Source organism: Pyrus communis, chromosome 13 (assembly GCF_041283825.1).
Source record: "Pyrus communis isolate YQ-2024b chromosome 13, ASM4128382v1, whole genome shotgun sequence".
Lineage (NCBI taxonomy): Eukaryota > Viridiplantae > Streptophyta > Magnoliopsida > Rosales > Rosaceae > Pyrus > Pyrus communis.
In genome coordinates, this window is record NC_142577.1 from 27,923,200 (window position 1) to 27,937,773 (window position 14,574).

General features: G+C 37.5%; 3 protein-coding genes across 5 annotated transcripts; all 3 read left to right on the plus strand.

Annotated features, from left to right (window-relative positions):
* The first annotated feature begins 260 nt into the window (after positions 1 to 260).
* On the plus strand, positions 261 to 4,776 carry LOC137737553 (Prolyl oligopeptidase family protein). Of its 3 annotated transcripts, XM_088683332.1 has the most exons (11): positions 261 to 720; positions 973 to 1,135; positions 1,285 to 1,508; positions 1,585 to 1,727; positions 1,817 to 2,025; positions 2,177 to 2,311; positions 2,445 to 2,573; positions 2,671 to 3,074; positions 3,220 to 3,436; positions 3,622 to 3,815; positions 3,924 to 4,776. In XM_088683332.1, the coding sequence occupies exons 1-11, from the start codon at positions 623 to 625 to the stop codon at positions 4,123 to 4,125; spliced, it is 2,118 nt and encodes a 705-aa protein (XP_088539458.1). In that variant the 5' UTR covers positions 261 to 622; the 3' UTR covers positions 4,126 to 4,776. The 3 variants fall into 3 exon arrangements, with proteins under 3 accessions (XP_088539458.1, XP_088539459.1, XP_088539460.1); XM_088683333.1 differs by lacking the exon at positions 261 to 720 and having other exon boundaries at positions 992 to 1,201; positions 1,286 to 1,508; XM_088683334.1 differs by lacking the exons at positions 261 to 720; positions 973 to 1,135 and having other exon boundaries at positions 1,374 to 1,508; positions 1,641 to 1,727.
* An 841-nt stretch (positions 4,777 to 5,617) lies between these two features.
* LOC137736336 (rhamnogalacturonan I rhamnosyltransferase 1-like) lies at positions 5,618 to 8,336 on the plus strand. Its single transcript, XM_068475620.2, has 7 exons — positions 5,618 to 6,189; positions 6,316 to 6,383; positions 6,482 to 6,570; positions 6,672 to 6,837; positions 6,915 to 7,204; positions 7,414 to 7,618; positions 7,712 to 8,336. The coding sequence occupies exons 1-7, from the start codon at positions 5,832 to 5,834 to the stop codon at positions 8,120 to 8,122; spliced, it is 1,587 nt and encodes a 528-aa protein (XP_068331721.2). The 5' UTR covers positions 5,618 to 5,831; the 3' UTR covers positions 8,123 to 8,336.
* Positions 8,337 to 10,309: 1,973 nt separating this feature from the next.
* Positions 10,310 to 13,393, plus strand: LOC137735920 (rhamnogalacturonan I rhamnosyltransferase 1-like). The gene is made up of 8 exons (XM_068475272.2): positions 10,310 to 10,762; positions 10,945 to 11,012; positions 11,098 to 11,186; positions 11,594 to 11,759; positions 11,856 to 12,145; positions 12,414 to 12,618; positions 12,699 to 12,856; positions 12,967 to 13,393. The coding sequence occupies exons 1-8, from the start codon at positions 10,426 to 10,428 to the stop codon at positions 13,211 to 13,213; spliced, it is 1,560 nt and encodes a 519-aa protein (XP_068331373.2). The 5' UTR covers positions 10,310 to 10,425; the 3' UTR covers positions 13,214 to 13,393.
* Positions 13,394 to 14,574: the final 1,181 nt, after the last annotated feature.

Consider the following 14,574-nt stretch of genomic DNA (forward strand, 5'->3'; position numbering starts at 1 on the left):
TCAATCATTTTGAAAAATCTCTGGTAAATGAAATAAAGCATCAATTCAAGTGGAGGAGTTAGTTTGACAAAAATACTATCAACTTAATAGCGATTTTTCACGGAGTGATCATAATTATTGGTGATGGACAATTTTAAGCATTAACTCTATCGATTTTAAATCTCAAGTACCAAAATAAAAAATTATGCCAATATCAAATATCATATTGGAAAAAAAGCAATAAAATAGTAATAGGGTCAGTGGGGTTATAAGATTCTAATTACTTCCCGCCGGAAGTCGTTACCCTTCTGAGCTTCCTCCATTTCCAGTTAAAGCTTTCATGGCTCTTCTCTCTTCCATCCTTAAACCCCACTGCTCAAGCTCAATCAAAGGCTCCTCTTTAACCCTCTCTTTTCTCTTATTCCCCAACATATCCTCCTCCTTCTTCTCCACCCTCTGCAGAGCCCACCCCACCACACCGCCCGCACAGCCCTCTCCGCCGCCGCCGGTCCCCAAGAAAGTCCCTTTCGCTGTCTCAGCTCATGGAAAAACGTGGCAGGATCCCTACCGCTGGATGTCCAACACCGACGACCCTGATCTCGCCGATCATCTCAACAAAGAAAACTCATAAGCTGAGGCTTTCATGGCCGACACTCAAAATCTGCAGCGCACTCTCTTCTCCGAAACGAAAAGCCGAATGCCCGCCAAGATTTCCACTCCTCCTGAGCGCTGGGGACCCTGGTTTGCCCATTTCCTGCCTTACCCATTTCGTATTTTTCGAAAATTTGCATTCTTTGTGTTAGCTGCAGTTTGTGAATTTGAAATTGCTGTTTTTCGTCGTTGTTATTAGGGCTCGTTTGATAGCTATTTCATTTTTAGCTTTTCAGTGAAGTTTGTGATTCCGCATTGTGTAATGATAAGAAAAGGCTACAACTTTTGAAAGGAATACACATTAAAAATAACTTACCAATGTCGTTTGTTAAAATTGAGCAGGTTGTATTACCAATTCATTCCAGAGGGGAAGGAATACCCGGTTCTTTGTAGACGATTAGGAACTGAAAAAGGTGATTGGATTAAGAACTTTCTCCGATACGCAAGAGGAGGATTTGGAATGGAGGAGATTTTGCTCGACTGGAATGAAATTGCAAGGCGATATGGAAAGCTTCTGTCTTTACTTGCATGCTTTCATTGTCGATAGTTGCTGAATTCAACGCTCTAGTTGGTTGATAGCCTCATTTTCTTTGTTTTAATCCTTGTATCTTCTTTTCATATTAGTGATTACTGAATTTATGTACTTTAATTGTAGGTTATGTGCATGTTGGCACATGTCGAATTTCACCAGACCACCATTTTCTAGCGTACACACTTGATACTAAGGGTGATGAACAGTTCATGCTTCAAATTAAGGACCTAAGAAGTGGATGTGTTATCCCCAAAGTACAAGTGGATGGTGTTGTTAGCTTGGCATGGGCTCAAGATGGGAGTACTCTGTTCTATACGCTATCAGACAAGAACCAACGACCTTACAGGCATACTTTATTTCTGTTACTTATGGCTTTTTCTCTCGAGACGATAATATCATCTTACCTATTTGTGCTTTGGCAGAGTATGCTGCTCAAAACTAGGATCTGATGATATTGAAAATATCACTGTATTTACAGAAAGCAATTCCAGCTTCTGTGTGGACATAACAAGCACAAAGGATGGCAAGTTTATAACTGTCAATTCAAACTCAAGAACTTCATCTGAGGAAGGAACTTTACTGTTTCATTGTTTTGCAGATATTTACTTTGAAAGTATTTTCCTTGGGTGAGCTAACTTCTCTGGCTGAACATACAGGTTTATTTGATAGATGCTGCCAACCCATTAGATGGTTTGCAGAGAGTTTGGAAGCGTGTTTCTGGTGTACAGTATTTTCTTGAACATCACCATGGATTATTTTATGTTCTTACAAATGCTCCTTTGAGTGAAAATAAGGTGTGGTCTGGTGAAGGTTATTACCTAGCTAGCTGCCGGGGTGAAGATCTACCAACATCTAATTGGCAGGTCAAGTTTCTTCTTACTCATGAATCTTAGTACAGACACTTGGTTTTCTCTATTTCCTGATGTTATCTGTACTTCGAGTTCTTCACTACTGAACCTCATTTATGTTTTCGAGTCCTTTTTCTCATTTTGACATACTTTTTTCTTTTTGTAGAATATAATCCTTCCAAGTGAAGATTTAAGCATACAAGATATGGACATGTTTGATGGACATCTGGTCCTTTCTCTCAGCAAGAAGGGGTTTTCTATGTTGTGTTCCATTAATTTGCCTGTCCTTGTTGATTGTAAGGTATTTATCTATCTGCTTAGTTACATTTTTGGTTATATAAAAATAAAATGTTACATTGATAGAGTTAACCTTTATCTCTTCCACATACAAAGTATTTGTCGTTAATCTGCTACTTTTATTGACTTGATTCCAGCACCAATTTGAGATTGATGATCTTGATCCATGGTTTTTCGCTCTGCCCTCAAACTTATGTAATGTTGTTCCAGGTTCTAACCATGATTTCCATAACTCAGTATACCGTGCAGTGCTTTCATCTCCAGTGGTATACTTTTTAAGCTTGATTTTAGAGTTTAATAACTTATACACTTTAGTTTGACTTTCTTGTTCGTTTGATTCTTTGTCCATTTTTTAACTTGCAGATGCCTGATGTAGTTGTTGACTACGACATGTCGAGCAGGAGATTCTCAATTGTGCAGCAAGAGGAAGTGAGGGATTTTTATGATAGAACATTCCCACCAACTAATCAGCTCGATTTGAATAAAAAATTTGGCTCACAATATCAGGAGGATGTCCAGATAAGTGAATCACAGAGATGGAAGGAGTATTCTGATGAATACTGCTGTGTGAGGAAGGAGGTTGTCTCCCATGATGGTGTTAGAGTTCCGTTGACCATATTGTACTCTCATACAGCCTGGGATAAGAGTCAGTCGCCTGGCCTTCTGAAAGGCTATGGAGCATATGGGGAGGTTTTAGATAAAAGCTGGTGTGCAGAGCACCTGTGTTTACTTGATCGGGGATGGGTTGTGGCATTTGCTGATGTGAGGTTGGTCCTTTCTAATTTTAGTCATTTCAAAATAATATATGTTTTTGAAAGTGATTCTACTTTCTTAGCTGGAACAAACGTGCTGTATTTCTTGTGAATCCTTTTTGTTATCCTGTTAAATAACTCGATGTGGTTGTATGGGCAGGGGTGGTGGTGGTGTAGATTCTTCGTGGCACAAATCTGGCACTGGGTTTAATAAATTGAATTCAATATATGATTTTGTATCATGTGGAAACTACCTGATTGAAGAGGGATACGTACATAAAGATCGGCTTGGTGCTATTGGACATAGTGCTGGAGGCCTTCTTGTTGGAGCAACTATCAATATGTATCCCGATCTCTTTCGAGCTTCTATTTTGAAGGTTAGTTTTTAAAGCCAACAACTAGTCTCTTCTTTTTGTTATTCTGGTTTGATGAACTTGGACTCCTGTCCATCAGCGCTTCAGTAGTTCCAGTTATCTTTTTCTTTTATAGTAGAAAAGAAGTGCATTCTGTTTACCTTTGTATTACATTGTTGGTACTGATGTTTGGATGATATATTTGTCAGGTTCCGTTCCTTGATATATGCAACACTTTAATGGATCCTAGTTTGCCTCTCACCATTCTGGATTATGAAGAATTCGGCAATCCTCAGATACAGTCCGAATTTGAGCTTATCTTCAGTTATTCACCGTACGATAACATTTCTCAAGGCAGTTGCTACCCTTCAATGCTTGTTACAGCGTCCCTTCACGACTCAAGGTATATTCATCTTGTACCTTTTGTTATCCTAGTTACATGCAGTAACAAATCCAGGCACACACACATTCCATATACTTACTCTGGTTGCATTTAACATCCATTTCTCAGGGTTGGGTTTTGGGAAGCCGCCAAGTGGGTGGCCAAAGTTCGAGAGAGTACATGTCCTCGTTGTTCATGTTCAGTCATTCTGAAGACAAATATGGCTGGAGGACATTTTGGCGAAGGTGGACGGTATGCTCAATGTGAGGAAGCTGCTTATGATTATGCATTTCTATTCAAAGCTATGGGGTTGCTGAAGATTGAAAAATAAGATTTGCAGTGCAATGGGCAGTGGTCTCAGAGGAAGTCGAAGGAACTGGCTGGATTCCCTGGTGAAGAGTGAACGTTTTCTTCCTGCAATTCTATCGCGCGCTCGCTCTATGGGATTGAGCTCTTGAGGGGAAGGAATTTACTAGGCAGGCAGTATTTTGCTGAGGGTTTGAGTTGGTTCAAGGCTCGCTAACACCTGCAGACAATGAGAGCATTTCTGCTCTAGTACTGTAACTCCAAGGAATTTTCGTGCAATCCTCCTCGGATCTCTCCTTCATTTTCGCCTCTTTGCAGTAAGGGGACTGATCGAAAGTTTTCGTTAAAGATAGATTGTTAAGCTTATCTCAGTTGAAGTATTCACCATTTTCTTGGTGACCGGAGCAGACCATGTCGTTAACGGAGATTAACGTGGAACCTGGTTTCCAAATCCAAGGAGTCGAGAACTGTTACATGAAAGATGATTTGGCTTACAGTAATCAGAACGGTGAATATATACTGAAGCTCTTGACGAATGGTTATACACCTTCCAATTTTTATATTCATTTTTTGAAAATTCAGTGTTGCAAAATTGATTCGTGGTTCATTCCTCGACTGGAAAGATAGTAATTTTCTTCAGGTTGAAATTTTTTGACAATAGGGACCAATTACGATTTGTGTTATGTCTCTCTTAAACGTCATATTACACGTTTTACTTGTTTTGTATCAAATCCATGTAAAGTAAAGTAAGCTAGAATGGCGCTAATCCAAATATTCAATGCTGAAATAAGGTGCCTTTAATTTGCTCAAAATATTTAATTCACATGCCCAAGGTTAAAGATGAAATCACAGATCCATATCTGAGGATAGTCAAATTAGCTAGGACAAACCACGATGGGGTGGCCTAGTGGTTGGGGACGAACTTCAAACTTCTATTTCATACGGCACGTTGTAGGTTCGATTTCTAGCGTTGGTGAATCACATGAAGGTGGCTAGAGTGAAGTTGTAAAGCATTTGTTTGTGAGTCTTCCCATGATTCGAAATGATGAATTATTATGACGAACCTACCAGCTGATCACCTTTACAAAAAAAAAAAAAAAAGGAATTAACTAGGACAATGTGTCGGCATGTATCCAAGTTCGATTTCTCCTCCCTATAAAAAAAATATCCCACAACTTTTGTTAAATGCACTAAAACGATTTTATTAATCCCCATTAATCTTTGTTTTCAATCATGAATTTTGTCACATTAGTATTGATGGGTGCATTTCCCCCTGTTTTTTTGTTCACCAAATGGTCCCTAATTATCCACTTAAATTTTCAGCTTTCCATGTTATCAGGTGGTGTTCTATGCGTGTCCCGTTTCGACGTCATGGAGTTATTAATTTAATTAACCCTCAACCAAAATAACATAAACTTGGAAAGAAAAAAAATTGACTGAAATTGTCACATTTAATTCCTTAAAAATGAAAACAAGTTGAAATTATTAATTTCAATTCCTAAATAATGCAACGAGTTGTTCATAATTTCATACGCCTCTAAATTTCGTCCTTTAAAAGGGTACTTGTAACACTCATATCTCTCGCAGCTCACCAGTCACTCCTAAACCCATTATCAAGCATATATAATTCCCTGTGAATATATATGCTTGGAAATTAATGCCACGTAATATAATCTCAACTTAATTAGCACATACTTATATATCGATTGAACAAGAAGTATTTCCGAAATAATGGATAGAAAGGATTATCCCATGGAGCCAGAATTCGAGGAGATGAAGGAAAAGCCCTACAAGAGTAAAGTCCTGTACTTGAGGTGCACAGGAGCCATGAAAGCTGAACTATTGAAGGTTCTGGAACGCCTGGTTCCTGGAGGGATCAAAACTGATAAGCTCAAGAGTTTTATCAATGGGGGCATCAAAGCCAAGAAGTTAGAGGGTTTTGTCATTGGTCGAGCCCGACTGGAGCGGTTGAAGCTTTGGGCGGCGAGGGTCACGACGGTGCTGCTACTGTGGGCTATTACCGTGCAGCTCAAGGCTCTGGGCGAGACCTTGTTGCCAAGGATATCTCAGAGCTCTCTTCCACCTGAAAGTACGTATATATGTTACCAATGTCACGCATGCATGCATGCATGCCACTATTTGAATTTCTCATTGTTTTTTTGTTCTTCTGTGAAATTAAATAGGATCTTTAATTTTCGTTTGTGATTACCTCTAGGGGTTTATGAGAATAATGGATATCTGATGGTTTCATCCAATGGAGGACTAAATCAAATGCGATCTGGTGTAAGTAATTTATTTATTCTTTCTAATTATAATTTCCTGTCACTAATTGTCCATAAGTTTTGAATGTTGCTATGGTTGGTTTTACTATACTCTTATAGATAAGTGACATGGTGGCTATTGCAAGATATATGAATGTCACGCTTATAGTTCCTGAATTGGATAATACTTCCTTCTGGAATGACCAGAGGTGAGACTAAGCTAGCTGCAGCTGCATCTTAATTATGCTGTTAATTATTTTAATCTAACCAGTTAAATTAAATCAATAATATGTTTGGTTATATATGGCAGCCAATTCAAAGACATATTCGACGTAGATTATTTCATTGCATCGTTGAGAGACGAAGTTCGAATTTTGAAAGAATTGCCTCCTGAGCAGAAGAAAAAAGTGGAATTAGAATCCCTTTATTCCATGCCTCCCATCAGCTGGTCTAACATGACTTACTACTATAACACGGTTAGTCTATTTTTATCTGTTGAAATGTTACCATTATTCATTAACCACAACCACTGATTGTGTTACTAATTGCACAGATCATTCCTCGGTTTAAAACATACGAAGTTGTGCACTTCACCAAAACTGATGCTAGGCTTGCTAACAATGGGATTCCTGAAGAGGTTCAGAAGCTTCGGTGCCGTGCAAACTACCAAGCTCTGAGATTTGCTCCTCCGATTGAGGAATTGGGCGGGAAAATCGTCCGAATTCTCATGGAAAGAGGCCCTTTCTTGGTCCTTCATCTGAGATACGAAATGGACATGGTGGCCTTCTCTGGTTGTACTGAAGGTTGCAACGAAGAAGAGATTGAAGAAACCACCAAAATGAGGTAATTAACATAATAACGTGCATGTACACATGTAAATCAAGTTCTAATTGCCACAGAATATTTGACATATATGTTAAGTTGTTAGATTGAATTGGGAAAATTGACTATGTGAACTCTTTTTTAAAATGTATGATTACTTAGATTTAATAGTACGACAACATAATTTTAATAAGGATACGACAGTTTGACAACATAACTTTGCAATTCAGATATGAATACCCGTGGTGGAAAGAGAAGGAAATAGATTCTGATAAGAAAAGGAAAGCCGGTTTATGCCCTCTAACCCCAGAAGAAACTGCCCTAGCATTGAGGGCACTGGACATTGATCCAAATATCCAAGTGTATATTGCTGCTGGAGATATTTACAAGGCAGAGAGGAGAATGGCACCTCTCAAAGAAGCTTTTCCAAACTTGGTAATTAACTTGATTATTGATAATTCACTTCAACTAATCATAGTAATTCTGTAGATTAATTAACTGATAATTATAACTTATATGATTAAACAGGTGAGAAAGGAGACATTGGCGGAAGCATCGGATCTACTGCCCTTCCAAAGCCATTCAAACCAGATGGCAGCACTGGATTATTACGTGTCAATAAAGAGTGACATTTTTGTCCCAACATATGGAGGCAACATGGCCAAAGTAGTGGAAGGGCATAGAAGGTATTTGGGATTCAAGAAGACCATTCTTCTGGACAGAAAAGTTCTGGTTGATCTGGTAGATCTGTACAACAATGGAAGTGTGAGCTGGAATGAATTCTCATTTGGAGTGAGGGCTGCTCATGCAGACCGCATGGGAAACCCTACTACAAGACTGGAGGTGCCGGGAAAACCAAAGCTAGAAGATTACTTTTATACAAACCCACAGGAATGTTTGGCACCTATTGATAATGAAGATAGCAACAACGAAGATTAATTATTACTAATTATATTATGTTGTGATTAAATGTATGAACAAATATTTTTTTTCATTAATAATGACCTTTTATTAGGGGATTTTTTCTGTTGATATCAGTCTTATCAATTCATGTATTAAATTGAAGTTACCACTGTTCCCTGCAAAATTGGGAAAGAAGGGAATCAAAGTGTAAGATAATATTCATGCAAAGCAAAGCATATACATTTGAATATTCTTGCAGTATTTTCTTGGTAAATTAATTGGTCATTCCTAATAAAATCTCTAAAATTGCATAAAACTTTTTTCTATGTCTCTCGTCACACCATTAATTTCTCTCATGTAATTGAGAGATACCTGTAAAGTTTTTGTAGATAAAAATTTGTGAGCATTGAGAGAGGTTTCCCTTTTTTTTTTTTTTTTTTGAGATATATATTTGTTTTTTTTTTTTTGAACAAACGACATTATCTACGTTAAAAGGAATGAGCTGGGCTTCGCCTCACAATGGGCTAGCAATAATGTGGTTTAAATTCGCTTTTGAAGAGAATCGAACCTAAGACCTCTTACTTATAAGTGAAGAGAAATACCAATAGATTGTAATACTAAGTTGCGAGATATATATTTGTTAAATTTGGGTTTACATAATTTTCCCCCGGATAAAGCATAACATGTTCTTTTTAGTAGTAAATTAATGTTTTCAACAACAACAACAACAAATGTCATACCTACAAAATTGTTTAATGTGCCACGAATAATGTAATAAACTAGAAAAAATTATCAATTTTAAGAAAAGAGATGTCAACAAATGTCATACCTACAAAATTGTTTAATGTGCCATGAATAATGTAATAAACTAGAAAAAATTATCAATTTTAAGAAAAGAGATGTCACTAGATTTAGAACTAGTTAACTAATGACTCGATACAATGTGAATAATATGAAACTAAAATTAAATTAGCTAAATTTGTTCAAAAAAAGAAAAACTAAACTAGCTAAATACATCAGTCATGTGCAACTCATGCATTATTTTCTTTTAATTTATACTCAAAATACAATTTTTATCTTTGTTACTGCAAGAAAACTGACTACCAAATTGTATATCACATATGACATGTGTATGAGGCACAACTCTCTATAGCCATGCAACTCAGTTTCGTCAAGCAAACTAAACCGACCATATTTCTTTTTCAATCTTAAATAACAGAATTAGTGTTATTATCGTTAATAATTAATAAACATTTGGCTCGAATACATCTATCGGTGTCTTTAATAAGCCTGGTATTTGCTATGAATTTCATACGTGATTGGCTTGTCAACTTTTAATTAGGTTTGCTTTATATTAATCATTAATTTGACGTAAATGGTACAAAAAATTGCCAAGATTCGGATTATAATTAAAGATTAAAACCTATCATCTATCTAGTTCACAATTATTTAATTTATTTTCTGAAAAGCACAATCATATATTAACTAGGATCGTGTACGATTGTTTGTTTACTCACAAACGCCTTGAAATTTTTAATCGGATCTATATCTTTTTGCTTTTATTTTGATATTCTTACTGACTTTGAATGGTGTAAACTACAAAAGGTGCGTTAATTTAATCAAAGCATGTTTGTCCAAAACATCAGAAATGGGCAAGGCAGCTTTTTATTTTTTCGGATATTTTACAACTCTAGGATGTGTAACGGTCAAACCGTCACGTAATGCTATTACTTCTGAGTTATAATATAAGTGCCTAACTAACATGTTTGTTATTTCATGGACTTAAGATGAAGTAGTAAAACAAATATACATGTTATCATTTGAATAAATTGATAACACCACATAGTGTCAGTGTGTCACACCAAAAAACATCTCTTATAGGTAAGATAAATTCTACAACACTATGGGTCTCAACTCATACAAATTGTTTGATAAAAAATAGTTAGATTTAAAGAGTTTTTTCCATCAATATGACTCGATGCATATTGGTTTTGTGAAAAATGCGCTTTGTCTAACAATTATTAGTATGAAATTGTAGAACGATTGCAATTGGCTTACATTAATTTGGCTGCAATTAAATGGTTGATGTATGACTATTTCTCTCTCCTTTCATGCCTAACGGTAATGAATAATATAACTCTCAATATTTATGAATTATGAGAGTGCATGAGCTCCCTTTAAAAGCAACAATGTATCTCCATTGTTAGCTCGTGGCTTCTCAGGCCAGCTTTGTTATCCAAAAAGCCGGTCAGAAAAAACCGCCTCAAAATTCCTATTTTTTATATTTGCTGTCACTGCAAGAGCTACTTCATATATATAGTTGAAGTAGTATTGTGGAGATGGAAAAAACTAAAGGTGCTTTCGAAGAGTCTGAATTTGGGGAGGCCAAGGTGAAGCAACATAAGATGGAACACTATTTGAAGTACTTTGTAGAAATCAAAGTGGACAAATTCATAGGAGGATTCAACTTCAAGGGCGAGAGGTTGACGAGCTTGATCATTGCGCAGTCACAGTTATGCAGACTCAAGTTGTTTGCTTTTGTAACCACAACCATGCTGCTTCTCTGCGTCTGCGCGGTGCAGCTGAGCACGCTCAGCGATGTGATGAAGCCCGGGGTTTTCATGTTTCGCTCGAATTCTCAAACCATCACCCCGCCACAAATTACTGGAATTGAAAGTAAGTGTCCACAACTTTCTCATAAGGTTAATAATATTTGTTATTTATGCCAGCCGTTAGTTTGATATACGTTGTTAGCTCGTTTTGTTTTTATAACTTAAGCTTTTAAGGCAAGTGGTGTCTAACACGGTTTCTTACAATTGTCAAGATTTTGGTTTGAAGACTCGTGTTCATTTTTGTAGGAGATTATGAGAATAATGGATATCTGATGGTCTCATCCAATGGAGGATTGAATCAAATGCGAACTGGGGTAAGTACTTTTTCTAATATTTTTCCTGTTTTACATTAATATTCTTGAAAACTCAAGTCATGCTCTTAAAAATCTTACACTGCAGATTTGTGACATGGTGGCTATTGCAAGTTTTATGAATGTCACGCTTATAGTTCCTGAGTTGGACAATACCTCCTTTTGGAATGACCGCAGGTTAGTCAAATTACAACTCTCTCCCTATGTCTTTCACTTAAACTGGAGTAAGGCAGTATGGCCATATGGCTCCCCAAACCGCTATTACAAAAGCATAAGATCCATGCCCTTTGGTTTTCTTCCAACTCAACTCTGGTCCTACTCGGCATAAGAGATGCCTTAGTAAGAACAAATTCTAGAGTCCGCTTGTTAGATCACGTGGCTGTGCGACCATACACAGTTAAAAAAGGTCGTCTGTATTTTCTTTTCTCCCGTCCCTACCCATTATCCCACCCAATTCTCTCTAGAGCCGTGTATGGTCGGTCAGACAAAACCTTTTCTCCCTAGTCACTAGTCAGGCAACCCTACCCAAGTACCTTCGTTAACAATAAATTAAATCTGACAGAGTTGAATACTTAATTTTGCAGTGGATTTGAAGACATATTTGATGTGGATTACTTCATTGCCTCGCTGAGAGATGAGGTCAGGATACTAAAAGCTCTGCCTGATAAGCAGAAAAGAAGAGTAAAGAAAGCTACCCTCTATTCCATGCCTCCTGTCAGCTGGGCTAACATGACATATTACTACGAACTGGTAGTTAAAAGATTAATTCATTAATCATCGTCATTGTGTTACTAAAATTAATGTTAATTACCACTAATCTTTTGTCAATACTTGATTCGTAAGCAGATTCTTCCTCGCATAAAGAATTATGAAGTGCTGCATTTCACTAAGACTGATGCCAGGCTTGCAAATAATGGGATCCCAAAAGAAGTTCAGAAACTGCGGTGCAAAGCGAATTACAGAGCTCTGAGATTCACTCCTCCTATTGAGGAACTGGGAAAGAAGATTGTCAGGATTCTGAGGGAAAAGGGTCCATTCCTAGTTATTCATCTGAGATATGAAATGGACATGTTGGCATTTTCTGGTTGTACGGAAGGTTGCAATGCCAAAGAAATTGAAGAACTAACAAATATGAGGTTAGAGTAAGAAGAAAATCTTTGGTAGGGCAGTATGATCACGTTATTCTTAGGACATCTCTCACAAGTATAGGGACAATGTGGGGTCTGGTGAAACTCAAATGAACAGGGACCAGCTCGTTTATAAGATCTTCACAATGAATGACGTGGTCAAACTACTCTGAAGATTTTCTCAATCTTAATTTCACTTCCTTTATAGTTGTTTCTTTTCATTAATCCAATGGTGCTATGAATAGGATTAACTTGCAAATGTTAATATATTAAATAGATTTGCTTACCCATGGTGGAAGGAGAAAATAATAGATTCTGATAAGAAAAGAAGAGCTGGGACATGCCCTTTAACACCTGAGGAAACTGCACTTGCACTGAGGGCTTTGGATATTGATCCTGGCATCCAAGTTTATATCGCTGCTGGCGATATATATGGCGGAGAAAGGAGAATGGCGTCTCTGAGACTAGCCTTTCCCCATATGGTTAGTTGCTTGGACCTCAAGAAACAACTCGATTACAAGTATTACACCCATGTTCAAAGCTTATTATCGTCTGCAAACAGGTTAAAAAGGAGACGTTGCTGCAATCCTCTGACCTCGAGCCCTTTTGGAACCATTCAAACCAAATGGCAGCGTTGGATTATATGGTATCACTGGAAAGCGACATCTTCGTTCCTAGTTATAAAGGAAACATGGCAAGTGTTGTTGAAGGCCATAGAAGGTATGTAACATATGTTACCAATATATTTTTCATTACCCTATTAATTTCTTTCTCAAAACATTTGATACATAAGTATACATACAAATTTGTGTGTGCACGCGGGGGTGCAGGTACTTGGGATTCAGGACGACGATTCGGCTACATAGAAAGCTTTTGGTGGAACTAACAGACCAGTACAAGAATGGAAGTTTGAGCTGGGATGAATTTTCGCAAGCAGTGAAAGCAGGGCACGCTAATCGCATGGGAAGCCCAACTCAAAGATTGGAGATTCCTGGCAAGCCGAAGGAAGAAGAATATTTCTATAACAATCCCCAAGAATGTTTGCCACAAATTGTTGAAAAACCAAAAGGTCCTTGATATATCGAAGATAAACTTCGCTACTAGTCTGATTAGTGTAGCTTTCACACCGTGAGACCAGTGTGGCACCAAAATGTAAAATGTCTCATATTCCAATGAACGACGTTGTACAATTCCCCAGCCAGCGTCACCATATGTAAAATAGTTTTCTTTGAAATTTGAAGTAAACATATAAGGAGAGAATTTAGGGTTTTGTGATGTTTTTCCCGTCTTTTATGACAGCAGTTTTGATATCGAAAATCTTTCAAACCTTTACGTCTGATGAAATCTTTGTCAATGGAAAAAGAGGATAGTTTCATAAAAAAAATCAAACACTTGGTAGTCCTTCGAGACTGAATAATCCTTACCACAGAGACACAGATGCAAGCATGCCAATGATTGTTCTAAACTAATAATGCTCGAGAACTAACAACTATATTACCACATAATCGCACCTACATTCGAAACAATTACTAAAATATGGGTGACCCCATCTCCTAACACGGGGTCGTTCGTCGAAGAGATCTATAACTGAAGGAAATTGTTCCCAACATGAGTTCAATGAAATATGCAAAGGAAAAAAACCAAAGCACTGCTTGTGCACTAACCAGAAGATGGACACTAAGATATCCCAAGGCAGAATACAGAAGTAAAAGTATGGGTGACGATGCAGAATAAGGAGATGCCGCACTAGTTTTATGTCTTGAGGCGCTTATGAGCTTGATCGCCAGTCCTCTCTGTTAGGTTTTGAACTTACACATATCATGATAAGGATACCTAAACGTGGGTTCAAACCAATTAGGAGTCATGGCCATGTCAATAACTGATCTCCTAGAATTAAGGGATATGGGACGTGATAAGGATGCTTACATTGCTCCACGTCAAAAGAAACTGATTGCTGCAGTTCATAGCAGTTGCTATCCAATCATCTTGATAGATGGAAGTTGGAGAAGTTCAGTTCGATATAATAAAGGATTCCCTGCTCACAAAGAAAATGTTCTGTAATCAGGGTTCTATCACCATTGGATCATAAGGTCTTGAGTGAGTAGAAGAATTCTCATGTGTTACCAGTAAACACACCCTGCACCAGGTTTTTCAGTTGGTGTTGATGCTGTCTTTGTTGCTGGGCAGATGGGTTCTCAGGTATGGTCGATCTCTTTTTAATGCCAACTCTTGTAATGTTATATGTAAGATATGTTGTTTGTGATCCTTGTTGAAGACTAACCATTTATAGTTCCTACATTTGGTATCAGAGCAAGGTTAGTCTACTTGGATTCAAACTTAATTATCTTAACATTTATATCTATATCATTAACTGGGAATATTTGCTGTACGGGGAAGAATTGCCTCAACCTAGCCCCTAATGTTAGCATCGGTGATTG